Raw genomic sequence first — 13,115 nt, 5'->3', positions numbered from 1 at the left:
TCAGACTGATTTCTTTTTTCTTTCAATGAGTAAATATCCATTAAGACCTTACTACAGAGTAATGGTTTAAGCATAGGGTAAGATACAGAGCTTTAACACAACCTAGTCTCTGACCTCTAGAAGCTGAAGAAAGATTGGCGATAATGTTGGGTGACTCAGTTTCTACCCAAGTCTGGGGCAGTTTTGTGGAGAGATAGCCCTGTGTCACTGTGTAAGACTATTTGTTTGGAGAAAGATGGTTCCTGATAGGTTAAGGGAATGTATATAGGGAGGTTGCCATCATTCCATACTAGAATTATTTCCAGATTAAAAGAAGACCTTCTAGGGACTTAGAATAGTAAACTGAAACCCTTCAAGCCATAATTAGGTGCTGGTCCCATTACATTCTTTGACTTTGCAATTACAGGGACTGTTAAGAACTCTCTTGGGTGAGTTTATTCAGATGTAAGGAGTTCTAAATAGATGTAATTCTAGCCTGGTCCCCTTATTAGAGGGATAGCAAACCTAGACTTTGCCTGCTTCTCCTTCCAGCTAGTGATATGATCCTCAACTGCAGATATGATCCTCCTCCTGTTCTCTGTGAAAGCAGGCTGGACTTTAGATCATATATATTCATGCCACCCACAAGTCATATTCATATATTTAGACATCACTCCCACCAGATCTTTTTTTTCTAATTACATGTAAAGACAAATTTTAACATTTGTTGGGTTTTTTCCAATTTTCTCCCTCTTTCTTTCCTTTTGCCTCCTCTTCAATTAATAAGCAGTTTTATGTAAGTTATATGTGTGCAGTCATGTAATATCATATATTTAGCCATCAACCCCCATATCTTTTTTAATGGCATATTTTTTCTAATTACATGTAAAGACAAATTTTAACATTCGTGGTTTTTTATTTGAATTCCAGATTTTCTCCTTCCTTTTTTCCCTTTCCCCCTCCTCAATTAATATACAGTTTTATGTAGGTTATATATGTATAATCATGTAAAACATTTTTCCTTATTAGTCACATTCACATATACATGAGAAAACTGCAAATCACAATATTGCAGTATAAACACATTAGAGAGGTACAAAATTCTGAGTGATATCTAAAGAAGAAAGTCATTGCTGATCAAATACTGGGGAAGTGACATTTAACTTGGATTTAACCTTGAGCAATTTTTTAATGTATTGAGATTTCAGTTCTATTTGCAAAGCAAGGTAGTTAATGCTCTCTGCTTTGATGATTGTTAGAACTTCTAAAAAATTATATATAAAATAAGTCAAGTTTTTAAAATGTTGTTTCACTTCTCTGTATATTGTTTGTCCTTATCTTCCATCTCACTAACTGATATTATATAGCAACAAACATTAAATCTTTATCTAAAAAAGATTCAGAAGTCTTGACCTTGTTAAGAAATATTCATTCCACTAAACCCTTATGCCCTTCTCCCCCCCACCTTTCAGAATTTTAAAATCTTTCATTTGTTAGTTAGTATATTTACTTTCCCTTTCATAATTTCCTTATAAAGTGCCTAATTAGCTCAAAACAGAAAAATCTATATTTTCCTATGATTAAAAAAGTACATGAATATAAACAGAGTTGAGAAGTGTATATTATGCCCTAACTACCAGCTAACCAGTAAAATCCAACTTCAGAATTGTTTTCCTGTTTTACTTTGGGTCTCAGATTGCTTTTGACTTGGCCTTCCTTTGTCCACACCAATCCAACCCTCCCAGCTAGTGCTAAAGGCTATTCCTTAGGAATTTTCAAGTGAGTAAAGGTATATGACCCTGGAAATGTAGAATTTAGGATTACAGTGCTTTTCTCCATCACTGTATTTTGTTGTAGTAAGTCATTTCTCCTCTGCTCTCATGGGTGCTCTTCATCCCCCACTGTGATATGGGCATCCGCCGCAGCCATCCTGACAGAAGGGAAGAAGGTGAATGTGCCCCTGCAGGTTTAAATTAATTGCATTTCTCTGCTATGCTCCAAGTGAGCCAGTGCTTTTGGAGAATACAATTTTAAACTTTTAACTTAGCCATAATTGGAAAGGGAATGTAGTTATTAAAATTCTAAGTGTTATAGTAAACCTACTCCAGGAGAACAGTAGAAAAACATTCTTATGCTGATGTGAAAGCAACAGGGTGAAAACTCTTCTTGGGTAGGTATAATAAAAAACATCCAATATTGATTTTGTGACATAATTTCACTTAAGAACATGTCTAGCTCTCAAAAAATAAATAAATAAAGACCAAACATGGTTAACTGTATACTTTTCATATCCAGATCAAACAGGAGGAGACATTTTCCTAGTGCTTGAAGTAATAATAATAATAATAATAATAATAAGCATCAATATAGCACTTTGAGTGTTGCTAATGCTTGTGTATATGTTATCTCATTTGATCCTCATAACAACTTTTTGAAGTAGGTTTTATTATTACCCCCATTTTATAGATGAGAAAATTGAAGCTTCAAGAGATTAAGCTATTTGCCCCAGATTATATAGCTAGAAAGTATCTGAGGAAGCATTTGAATTCATGTCTTCCTAATTCCCAGCTTAATTCACTATCTACTATACTAATTAGGTTTTATCTACATAGTCATTTTCTTAGTATTTGATAGGCACAAACAACCCAATTTTTCAGGTTCTTGCTATTTGGAAAGTTATTGGTGACTGTTTGGATCTTGGTTGAGAAAATAGATGATTGATAGATATAGATAGATAGATAGTTGGATAGGTAGGTAGATAAATCAATGGATAGATCAATAGATTGATGGATAGATACATGGGTGGATGGATGAACACTAAGTGAAATCAGTTTGCTCTTTCCATCACTTTATTCTACTTCTCTGCTGCCAAGTCTGCTTTTTCCTCTTCTGGGTTTATGGCTCTGTTTCTCCCAGTTTCTTATATGTTCCATTTAAGGGATGATCTCTATATCTTTATCTTTCCCTAGAAATTCTACCCTGCAAAGACCAGGTGACCTTTCTATCTTGAGGGACTCCTATAGTGCTTTGTTCATACTTGATAGCAGCCCAGTTAATAAATGGTCAAAGCATACAAAACAGAATTCTCATAAAAAGATTATACTGTCAGTATACATTTCTACAGTTGCTCTAAGTCATTAAAGTAAGAGAGCAAATCATAACAACTGAGGAGTTGCTCATTTCCAGGAAATTGGCAAATATTATAAAAGGTGGGAATGGCCAATGCTGAAAGGACTACTAATAAACTGTCGGCGGAACTTAGAAGTGACCCAGCCACTCTGGAAAAACAAGAAAGAACTTCCGGAGGGATCTTTAAGCAGAGTAGTTGTCAGTGATACTAAAGTGAAAAGTAGATAGTTCAGTGTAGTGGTATAGTAGAAATTCTTTTCAAATACAAAGTCTCTCACAGCTATCAAATTCTGTGATTTTGTGAGTTTGATCATGGTAATTAATTCTTCTCTTTTAATAGTTTTGTTTTTTAATTGAATTTTAACTTTTCTTTTAAGCTTAGTTCATAGGATCATAGAAAGAACTTAGAGGTCATCTATGCAAACTCCCTCATTATGTAAGTGTAGAAACAGATAAATACGGATTAGATGACCCGTTCAAGATCACACAGAGGTGATTAGGGATGGAGCTGAGGTTGGGACCTCAGTCCCTCTGTTCCCATTCCTTCAGTCTTTCTCTGTCTTCATCCTCCCTGTCTAGTTCTTTTGTTCACATCTAACACTACTCTGTTAGCTGTTGATACTTGAAAGAAAAAAAGTTGATGAAGAACAAAAGTCTTCTACAGTTAGTGTGGTAGACTGCAAAGTTTGGGAGCTTTCTTAGAAATGATTCTGATGAATGGCAAATGATTGTTAGAAATGAGAAACCAAGTTACTTTGTAAGTGCTAAATGATATTAACTTGTGTTATCTTTAATGAGATTCTTGTTACTTGAGAAATCACTACAAATTACAGAGGTTGCTTTGTGAAGAGTGCTAAGGTTTTTTTTTTTTTTTAAGAACTTTGTTGTAAAAGGATATGATATAATTAATTTTTCTAATATTTCCCCTAGTTTCATACTAGTTAGTTTTAGATTATGATAGTGGAGAGCTTTGAAAAGTCAAAATTTTCCTTTCCCATGATTATTATCTTTTTCAATTATCCATTAAGACTAGAAAACACCTTTAATGTTAACCCAAAATGTAAACTAAACTGTTCAGCCATCTCCCTGAATTAGAGTTAATCTCATCTCATGCACTCCAGTGATCCAGCATTCAATTTACCACACACCACTATCCATTTCTTTGTCAATTCAGTAATCCCTGATTTTTCAGAAAGACCCAAAAAGGTAAATTCTACAAGGTGATTCCATTCATCCAGATTTGTTAAGTGCATAAGCTTGGGCTGGGCATTGTATTTGCCCTCAAGGAGCTTAATTAAATTATGCACCTGGAACATAGATAAATAAATACAAAGTCTTGCTGAGGGGAGCCAAGATGACTTAAAGCTTAAAGAATGGTCCACAAAACCCTGGGGGGTCCCTGAGATATCCTTGAGGTCAAAACTGTTTCAATTATGATTTCAAGGTATCATTTGCCCATCTATATACATTTGTATACTTGTTTTTGTATGAATTTGGATTTTCTTTATAAACCTCAACCAAAGCAACATATTATGAGAGACAGAATGCAGAAACATGAAAATCCAGCCTCTTCTAGTAAGCCAAACATTAAAGAGTTTTGCAATGTGTAAAATAATGCTCCTCTTCTCACTAATTTTTTTTTTGTTTTGGAAAATATAATTATTTTTATTAAAATATTGTTTATGTTAATAGATTTATTGTTGTTTCTAATGAATTAATAAAATTGTAAAAGCTTATAAATTTTAATTTTTGATATTGAAGATATCAAAAACATAAGCCACACACATACAAAAAAAAACTTTGGGGAATCTTCAATAATTTTTAATAATGCAAAGAGATCCTGCAATGAAAAAGTTTGATAACTTTTATGTAACTTTCATGATTTTTTTTTTTTTAATATGACTTGTATTTATTTTGGTGAGAGAAATTCTCTGTAAAGACACTGAAAGTGTCCTGATCAACCTAAGGACCTAATCAACCTAGCAATCTAATCAATGGAGATAGGTAAGGCTTAAAAGTCTTAAAGATTTGCCTGGATCATGAAGGGGTTAAGGGGCCACAATTGAGAACCGGTGAGTTTATATCTAGTTTATATCAGAAGCAGGATTTGAATATCAGGACTGCTTTACCTTTACATTCCCAAGCCAGTTCTCAATTCACCACATCATTAACTACCTCTGATTTTTAAAAAAATAAGTACATTAATTTTCAATTCTTGGAAAATTATTGTTTTGGCTATCGTTTGTATTTCCCAACCACAATGAATTAAAGAATTGACTATTTTGGTACTGTAAATACCATTCAAACTCATGGTTATGTTTGGCACAGCATAATACAAAGCAGTATAAATAAAAGGGTTCCAACCTTCCCAAAGCTGATTGTTGAACATAAACATCAACATAGACAATTAATATGATGATTGGATGAATGGATGGTTGGATGGATAGATAAGCATTTATTAAGGATTTACAGGAGCCAGGTGATATGCTGGTAGTTAGGAATTCAAACACAAAACTGAGATCTCTCTGTCAACAGGGAGCTTATGTTTGTAATAGGAGAGGCAACACATATAGGTGAATCATGGATAGGGAAGGAAGAAAGTATAGTATTGATCTGATTACTTTTCTCAGGACAAGATGTGGATGGGATGGACAGGAAAGAGGTATGGATGGCCAGATATCCCTCACAATGGGAGGGATATAATATGTATGACATGGAAATAAATGTAAAATACTGATGGGAAACAGCCAGGCAGCCAGGTTAATTTTTTTAATCTTGCTTTTTAATTCTCTCCCTCCCTGCATCGCCCCCCTTCATTTAGGAAGACAAGAAATCTGACAGCCATTATGCATATGAAGTCATGCAAAATATATTTCCATATTAGCCATGTTACAAGGGAAAAGGGGGGCAAGAAAAATAAAGTTGAACAATTAATTGCTTCAGTCTACACTGAGTTCATCAGTTCCCTTTCTCTCTGGAGATGGAAAGCATTTTTTATTTGAATCCATTATCATGGATCATAGCATTGATCAGAGTAGCTAATCTTTCACAGTCATCATCATTAGAACATTACTGTATACAGTGTTCTTCCCATCCCCTTTGTCATTTCTTATAGCACAGCAGTATACCGTTACAATCATATACCAACCATAGCTGGGTTAGCCATTCCTGAGCTGATGGGTTAAATGCCCTTTAGATGACATTGCTCTCACCATCTGGCTAATGGTACTCAGCCTTGAAGTGGAGTTACAAGCTAAGTGATTGATTCACCCAGGGAGAGATACGTGGTTCTGGTCTGGAAGGTTTTATTCTAGGTAGAGTGTAAGCACCAAAGCAAGTGGCAAGATGACCTGAGACAGGCAGCAAGGTGGATCATTGGCTAGAGCACTGGCTCTGGAGCCAGAAAGACCTGAGTTCAAATGTACTCTCAGACACTTACTGGCTATAGGACTCTGGGCATGTCACATAATTTCTCTTTCCTTCAGTTTCCTCATCTATAAAAGGATAATAATAATAATAATTTCCCTGGTTTTTGTGAAGATTAAATAAGATGATAATCATGAAGTGTTTAGCACAGCACCTGGCATATAGTAAGTTCTATATAAACGTTAGTGATCTGAGACAAGCTAGTTATAAAATCATAAATTCAACCTATATATAAAGTATCATATTTCAAATTATCTAACAGTAAAAACCTAGAGGTTGGGGCACTGCATGTGTTACTTCTCAACTAATGAAATTTCTTAGCCCAGGACTCAGGCTGCCTAAAAGAATAATTGGGCTTTTTTTCCTATCAATTTTTGGCTTTCATACAACTCTTCTAAGAGCTCCAGGAAAATATTTCCTTAGAATTGGTCTCCCAAAGGAGAGAATAAGATTAAGTATGGGGCAGCTATTTATTTCTTCTATCCTAAAGAAATGCTTGAAACAAAAACTCACTAGCATACTTTAACAAAGACTTATCCAAGCAACTGATTTTAGCTCACTGGGTCAGAATATGGTGCTGATAACAAGATCATGGTCTTGTTTCACATACAAACACTATATTTGTAAGGTTTGATTATTGTAGTAATGTAGTAGACTTAGTATCAAAAAGTCCTAGATTCAAATCCCAATTCAGACATATACATTCTCTCTCTCTCTCTCTCTCTCTCTCTCTCTCTCTCTCTCTCTATATATATATATATATATATATACACACATATATATATATATATATACACACACACGCACACACACACACATTCTCTCTCTCTCTTTGAGTCTCATATTTGCATCTGTAAAATAGATTGGACTAGATGGTTTCCAGCTCTGCATCTATGACCCTATGGTCTTAAGAATCACCTACAACTATTGTTGCTGGGCCAGGAACATCTCAACATGAAGAAGCAGTTTGTGGGACTGCTGAATAGGCATTTTACATTTCACCTTATTTCCAAACAATTCCCTGCAGGTCCTTGTGTTTGGGTAAGCCAGTTTAGGAGTTGGGCTCATCCTTTGACTAGTGATCATCTTCTCTGAGACAGAGTACTGTCCAAAATGAACTAAGACTTAGACGTTCTGGGACTCCCGAGGTAGCCTCCAAACTTGGACATACCTATTTCACCATTTCATATTTAGTCTCCGGTACTTGGGAAAGGAATGCAAAAGAAAAGTGAAAAAGCAGAAAGGTCTTTGAGTTGCAGACTCAGTTCCACCAAGGTCGGATGTGCTCTTAGTCTGATGTAAGACTAAGCCCTTTCTCTACCTCTTCAAAGAGAGCTTCATATTAAAATAATCTCGACACAAAGTTGATCATTGCTTTTTTTTTTTAAATTTTTATTTAATGATTACTTTATATTGACAACATTATCCCTTGCACTCGTTTCTTTTCTGATTTTTTTCCCCTCCCTCCCTCCACCCCCTCCCCTAGATGGCAAACAGTCCTTTATATGTTGGATATGTTGCAGTATATCCTAGATACAATATATGTTTGCAGAACCGAACAGTTCTCTTGTGATCATTGCTTTTTAAAAGTCCACCAAGTCATCAGTTTTTCCTGTTCCATAGCCAATAAAAGGAACGTTTAATCATCTCAAATTGCCAATTCCTTCAGCACAGAGCTTTCACAGGCCTGGAGATTACCTTGGCAGCTCAACACACTCTCTCTGGGATGGTCTTTTATAGGCCCATTCCCACACATGTTTCATGGGGCGCAACATTCATTACATACAATATTCATAAATTTCTTTTGAGGGAAATATGAACATAGCATAGGTTGGGGAAAGGGTCCAACATTTTTCTGGAGCCAGGAAGAAGGCATCTTCTTGGAGGAAGGAAGAATAGTGTATGTGTACACAAACACATGCACTATAGTTTTGGGGTTTTTTTCCCCTGAGGTTTTATTCCCTTTGTGTCATTTACCTAGGTGAAAATGATGATTCTGGAAGTTCAGCTTACAGAATAATTTAACTTCGATTGGAGAAAATAATACTCTCAATTAAAGAACCTTTTATTCTTTTGTTTTCATTTTTCACTTTAAGGTCTCAGTTGGAAATGAGAGCAGAACATCTGGTACAAATGCTGCCTCCATCATCATTCATTAAACCAAGTGCTTTTAAAATCAATTTTTCTTGAACAGGTTTGTATCATTTAGATTTGCAATAAATGTAATTTGGTATTTTTCTTTTTTTTTCTTTCTTTTTTTCAGAACGCTTTACCCTGTACAGCTCTAAAAACCTTAGACAAGCATGGAATAAGTAAGTCTTTAAAATGATTGTTTCTTGTTCTTTGATTTTGTTGAATCTTTTTCACTTGGTTAAATTTCTGGGTCAGAACTAACATTGAATACTTTGTCATTATTTTTGTTATATGACATCAATTTTTTCTGTAAGTACACATCCCAAATTTGTTAATGCTCAGTGTTCTGAAGGTTATCTGAATTCTGAAGAAAGTCTTTGCTTGCATCAGGGGAAACATCATGACTAGAATATAATTTAGAGTGCTACTGACCAGCCTAAACATTTTGGTGCAATGGATGAATGGTATATTATTTGATATCCAAGACGGTTTTACAACTTATCACAAAGATCTTTGTCTACCCATGTGATTTGGACTTTATGTAATAATTTGTCATTCTCTTTAAACGTCCATTATCCTGTATTTCACTGTGGAGTTTTAATTCATTATAAGTTTGGAAATTGGTTACATCAAGAAGTATCACCATGTAAAAAGTTATTCAGAGATCATTTTAAATTAAACAAAAAATTTTATCAACCTACTGGGAAATCTTTGATAGAATTAAATAGAGATTAAGAAATCCTTATTAAATTGCTGGCATTCACTTTTAAATAATTTTATTTTAAGAATCACATTTCAAGGAAAATCAGGAAGCCCAATGGATTTGATCAAAGAAATTATAATACTTTTCAAAGCAGAGTCGCTTGTGAGACTCGTATGGTGGCTTATTATTATGATGAATCTGATTATTTGAATACCATCACCTGGAAAATGAAATGCAAGAAAATAGCCTTAGTTTCCATAGTTTAAGTCTCATTTGTAATGCTATTGAGTATGTTATTGTAGAATTTTCATGCAGTTATTTTATTTTTTAAAAAGACAGAGCTTTATCATCACACGTCTTTATGTGTTGCTGAAATGTAAGAAGTTATTTTGTTTGACCTCACATTTAGGGGAAAAAAATTCACTTTTGGTCTGAGGTAGAATTATTTATTTTATTGTTTATTATGTACTTATTACTGTTTTATTGTGCCATAGAACATATAAATCAAGTAGTTCCTTTCTTATTTAAAGAAAACAAAAACAGGTCATGTACATTCCTTCAGGAATATTAGCTAAAGAAGGAATGTCATTGGTTTTAATCATCCCATGTAGTGATCCCCAGTTTTAAGAATGTTTCTTGCTGTTGTATTTTTAACCTTCTGACCCAATTTTAAAGTAATGCTGAGTTGTACCAGTTGTGAAAAATGGCACACAAGACTTGGTTATTGTAGAAAGGAAGAAGTCTAGAAATATTCACAGAGAGAAAGAAAGAAGCTAAACTCATGGGTATGATCTCATTCTTAAGCTTCTTAATCCCCAACCCCATTCCACAGATATAGACCTTCAGGGATATGTATCTCATAACTTATTGATTAGCTTTTTTTCCTACAACCAAAATACTGTGGTCCCATCCCTAATGTGACCTTAGAGGCAAGTACCAGAGGTGAGGAACGGGAAGCTGTGTCCATAGATTTTTGTTTGTTTTTTTTCCTCTAATTTTTGCCTACATCTCTGGATTTACCTCCTGACTACTTCAACTGATATCAAAAAGACACAAATCAGGCTTTTTTTTCCATCATTCAAATGGAAAGATAATTAAAACAGATTCACATTGTTGTGGAATTTTTTATTCTGACTTGTTCTATGGCCTTTGCCTGAAATGTGTCCAGTTCATTTTTACAAATTTCTCTGGACCTCAGCTCCTTATCTTAAATGTAAGAGGGTGGAACTAGGCAGTCTCTGGTGTCTCTGCAGCTCTAGAATCTTTGACAATTTGCAAAGCAATTAATTTCATTAACAAAGAAGAAACTGGAAATGAAGACCTGTTGCTTACTAATTGTCAGTATTATCTAGGATCTTAGATTACATTAGCATGAGAACTCCCTCCACTAGCACTGATAGCCACCCATCTGTGTAATTTATCATTTAGATAGGTTTCTGAGCTTAAATGACTTGTTTGTGGTCCCATGGCTACTAAGCACAGGACAGGAGATTTGAGCAGACACCTTCCTAACTCTGTATTAAGCATTCTATCCAGTATAGCATCCTGCCTCATGCTTCTGTAACATGGCAGGGATGGGGAGTTCTTGACTTTGCCCAGTTCTGCCTCTCTCAAAGGATTCACTTGCAAATCAAGACATCACCTCCTGATATCATTGAACAAGGACCACCACAACAAAAATAATCTGACCGTAGAATTAGAAGTCCTAGGTTCCAGTCCTGTTCAAGTCCAAACCTCAACCCAGTCACTTAACCTCATTTTCCACTCTATATAATGAAAGGATTGGACTAGATATTCCCACTCCCTATAATCCTGTGAATAGGTGTTTCTCATAGCATGAGTGTCCAATTTGGTCTATAAGGCATTGAACATCAGAGATCCATCAATGGAGCTTTATTTCTATGGACAGTAGGAGCTTTTCATAACAGGATTTGAACAAAAAACAGAATTTCTTTTGAGACATTGCTTCTGAAATAATGACACTCTGTTTTCCATTAACAAAGGACTAGCTATTTTTTTCTCAGTTAGATGTTAGGCTTAAACTGATGATGATGATGATGATGATGTTTATATAGCACTTTTGAAAGTTTTCAAAGTGATTTATATAAGTTAATCATTGGATCCTGTTTCTCAAATGGAATTGACCAGTTTGTGATATGAAATAGCATGATGATGAAGGTAACTGGTTACTCAAACACTTGTATCATTGGTATGTTTCATTTTCGCCATAAATATAGTAACAATTTCTTTAAAGTTTGTTACATACATTACCACCTGAGAAAATTGAGGCTGAAATCTACAAGCATTTAAAAATGACTCAGTTTTTTCATCTATAAGATGGGGAGAGTGGTATTTACAGAACCTACCTTGCAAGTTATTTGTGAGGCTCAAATGTGGTAATGTATGTAACATTGAGGGCAAGGAATAAAAATTAAAATTAAAAAACAGGCCCTTCCCACAAGGAGCTTATATTCTACTAAGAGAAATCAGCACATAAAAAGAAACTGAAAAGGGGCTGGAAAGTTTTGGAGACCTTGGGCACTTGGATTAGCCTGGAGGTTCTGAGAAGAATTGAACAATGAAAGAAAGGGACTTCAGAGGCCAAATGTCCGAGCTTAAGTCTGTTCTGGTGATTGCCTGTAGTTGTTGCTGCTATTATTGTTAACAACTAGGAAATATCTGAAGCATCACTTGCACCATATTCCAGCACTCTAGCCTCATTACTAAGCTGTGATTTTCAGTGGAGACAGTTAAGATTGCCATGGCTATGATTATATATAGTTGTGTGTCATTCTTAAATCTTATGATTGATCTGTTATTAACAATTTGATTAACTGAGTTGAACCTCGAGAAGATTTTTTAAAATAAAGTTTTCTAAACATATTTGGGTTCCTTAAATGAATAATTTTAAAAATTATACATGTGGCTTAGATTAATGAAGTTTTTAGTTTTGTATAGCTTTGAGTTTCCACCATATTAATTGGTACATCCTGAAAGATCTAATAGAGAAATTCTAAGAAATATAATCATCAGTGAGGATTATTACTTTTTGCTACTTTTATGTAGTATACTCAATTGTCAGCATGGAAAGATAGCCTCTAGTCAGTTCAGACCCAACTTAATTTAGAAAAAGGGGCATAAGAATCAAGCAATACTAATTACATTACTGCTTCCCCTACTAAATGACTTGGTGACCTTGAAACAGCCATGTCCATTTCATCATCTATAACATCCCAGAATGATATCTAGATGCAAAATGGCTATACCATTAAAAACTGCATTTGTAAAACAAGTGATGCATTTACTTAGTGCTAGCTAATTTGCACATCCACAGTACAATGACTAAATTGTGGGAATTGGTTAGTTCTCACCCACTTCAAAGATGAACCGTCCAGAGAGACAGTTGTAATAGATTCAAAATTAGGTGAACTAATTTGCAAGAACTAATTTGCAAGCATAGCAAACCTTGCATCTTGGAATAGCTTCATTGAGAGTATGAATTCAGTCTGAAAGCATGATTCAATATAATGAGAAAGTAGTTGTTCAAAACTAAGGTGTGGTATTATTTAAAACAAAAAATTATTCCGAGTAGATCAGTCTGGAAGACTTGAGAATGTCAGATATACTGAGCCAACTGGGTAGAATTGTGCCCAAAAGGCTTTTTTTTTTTTTTTTTTTTGAAAAAATGGAACCTGAGGCTGCCCAACTAGATATAATAAGTAACCCAATTTATTTGGGGCAAAGC

The 13,115-nt window shown here is 34.7% G+C and overlaps 1 protein-coding gene across 1 annotated transcript in view; it reads left to right on the top strand.

Moving 5' to 3' along the window:
• Nucleotides 1-13,115, top strand: part of CDK14 (cyclin dependent kinase 14) — a 545,438-nt gene that overhangs the window by 455,295 nt on the left and 77,028 nt on the right. The window contains 1 exon segment of the mRNA XM_052000624.1: nucleotides 8,798-8,846. Coding sequence (XP_051856584.1) covers nucleotides 8,798-8,846 — 49 coding nt within the window.

The sequence above is a fragment of the Antechinus flavipes genome, chromosome 5 (genome assembly GCF_016432865.1).
Source record: "Antechinus flavipes isolate AdamAnt ecotype Samford, QLD, Australia chromosome 5, AdamAnt_v2, whole genome shotgun sequence".
Taxonomy (NCBI): Eukaryota; Metazoa; Chordata; class Mammalia; order Dasyuromorphia; family Dasyuridae; genus Antechinus; species Antechinus flavipes.
The sequence above is the reverse complement of the archived record's forward strand: the minus strand, read 5'-3'. Positions and strand labels throughout refer to the sequence as shown.